The sequence below is a fragment of the Capronia epimyces genome (assembly GCF_000585565.1).
Source record: "Capronia epimyces CBS 606.96 chromosome Unknown aczIQ-supercont1.5, whole genome shotgun sequence".
NCBI lineage: Eukaryota > Fungi > Ascomycota > Eurotiomycetes > Chaetothyriales > Herpotrichiellaceae > Capronia > Capronia epimyces.
The window spans coordinates 2,918-4,921 of NW_006912908.1; the positions used below are offsets into that span (position 1 = coordinate 2,918).

The following is a 2,004-nucleotide window of genomic DNA, read 5'->3' on the forward strand; positions in this document are numbered from 1 at the left end:
GTGGTTAAGTATAGGCCGATTATGTTGAGGTGGTCGGGTTGGAGTGGCCAGCTCGCTTATCTGGCCAGCTCGCTTATCATCCACGTTATATATATTCGGCTTCGTCTCCTTAAAGGGAAACGAAATAAAGATAATCCGTAAGTTTTTACTTTAGTTACTATATATATTACGTAGACCCTAAATAATATCTACTAACTAGGTTAAGCCTATAGTTAAGTTTATCGCACGTCGTAATATACTATACTTCTATCTCGTTAAATTTATCCTTAGTTATATATTCCGCGATTTAGTCTTCGTAAGTCCTTAGATCCGTAATCTAATAGATTTATAGAATATTAAAATCTCTAGTCGCCTTAAATCTATCTCGATCGAATAGATACTAGACTAGAGATTTACTCCTATCCTTCGTCGAAGCGTCCGAAACCCGATAGGTAAGATTATAACGTCTTCTAGTTAAGTAAGTTAATATAATTAGATAGTTACCTAGAACCGACGACTTAGATAGGTATTTAGAATAAAAGAGCCGTTTAAATTTAAGATACTTCGTCGTATCGCCGTAGCCGCTATAAAAAGTAAGGCCGCTTCCGCCCCTTCTTTCTACGTATAGGATTAACTATATTAGAAACTACTCTTTCTAGTATACGTAATTAGATTATAGACTAGATCTATAATAGAATCTACTAGCGTTACTACTAGAATAATATAGTAGACGTCGATATCGTTACCACTATTCTAGAGAAACCTTCGGACGAACGCTCTATACGGCTTCTTAGTCACGTTTCTCTAACGCGCGATCTAAATACGCCTACTAGCCTAACCTCGGCTTAACGACGCTAGCTTAGCTCAAAACTAGAGATCTAGGCGGCTAGAGAAGGATAGCTCTAAAGTATAAAGGTAATTCGGCGCGATTTTATTACTCTCTCTAAGGCGAGAAAGCTAGCCTAGAGGGTTTTGTCTGTTTGGTTTGCCCGTCGTCATTACGGAACACCTGCTGTACGTCAATCTTTTGCCAGTCAGTAGATTCAATGAGGCTTACTTGATTTGTGACCGTGCGTGTTGCTCTTCTGAAGAGGTTGACATCCTTTTTGAGGTCGTGCGAAGCAAGGTTAATCCGACGCGGATGCACTGCGGGATATCATCAGCTATTCGGGGTTCAGGCGACAGGGTCATGAATGCCAGCACGTGACAACTCCGGTCGCGTTCCTGGAATACTTGTGATCATGTTTCTTCTTCTTCTTCTTTTCATGGCCGCCCTAAAAATGGCAGCTATACAGCGTCCCACTATAAGAAGGGTATCTGTGACCTTGTTGGAAAGTACTTGAAGGGTTTGAGACGTGCTCCTTGCTGTTCAGCGGGTCAGTGCTCGCTCTCGACCATCAGCAACCGGACGCGTAGCCACTGGGTTCAGGTGAATGGCGTGCCGCAATATCGGCCAGCTGTGTAAGCTATGGGTGGTGTTGGTAGTAATTCGATATGGTGATCAACCACAATCCGCGCCGCGGGAGACGGAGGACGAGAGAACGAGAAAGACGTATCCAGCGAGATAACGTTCCGCGAGCACCCCCTCCCGGTGAGAACGGAGTTACGGCGTCGTTCAAGGAAGAGGCCACGTTGCGCGCAAAACTGACCGCAACCGGATCACATACGGATTTAAATGGCCGAATTTTACTAAGAGCACAACGACGAAAACTCAGTATCGAGCCTTCAAAGAAGTCCTACTACACGGCTCGCGAAGACACTTTCCCTTTTAGCGAAGTGAAGTGCGGCAAAGCAAGGTCTCGACTTAGCCGATCGGCCTGGAGATCTTCAGCAAGGGAAGGAGGCTCATGGAGGTGATCCAGACCAAGCATGCGGTCTTGTACAAGGCGTTCTGCCGCGACAATTGCTTCTTTGTAAACGGCGTCGTCGTAGCGTGATTGCAGCTATATGCTGTAATTATGTAGAGCAACATCATGGTGACCAGTAACAACAACAGGACTTAGCAAGTCTACAGATCTACCCCCC

General features: G+C 44.8%; 1 protein-coding gene across 1 annotated transcript in view; it reads right to left on the reverse strand.

Moving 5' to 3' along the window:
- Nucleotides 1–1,718: 1,718 nt before the first annotated feature.
- Nucleotides 1,719–2,004, reverse strand: part of A1O3_05995 (uncharacterized protein) — a gene marked incomplete at both ends in the record, with an annotated part of 651 nt that continues 365 nt past the window's right edge. The window contains one exon of the mRNA XM_007736115.1: nucleotides 1,719–1,922. Coding sequence (XP_007734305.1) covers nucleotides 1,719–1,922 — 204 coding nt within the window. The remainder of the gene's footprint in view (nucleotides 1,923–2,004) is intronic.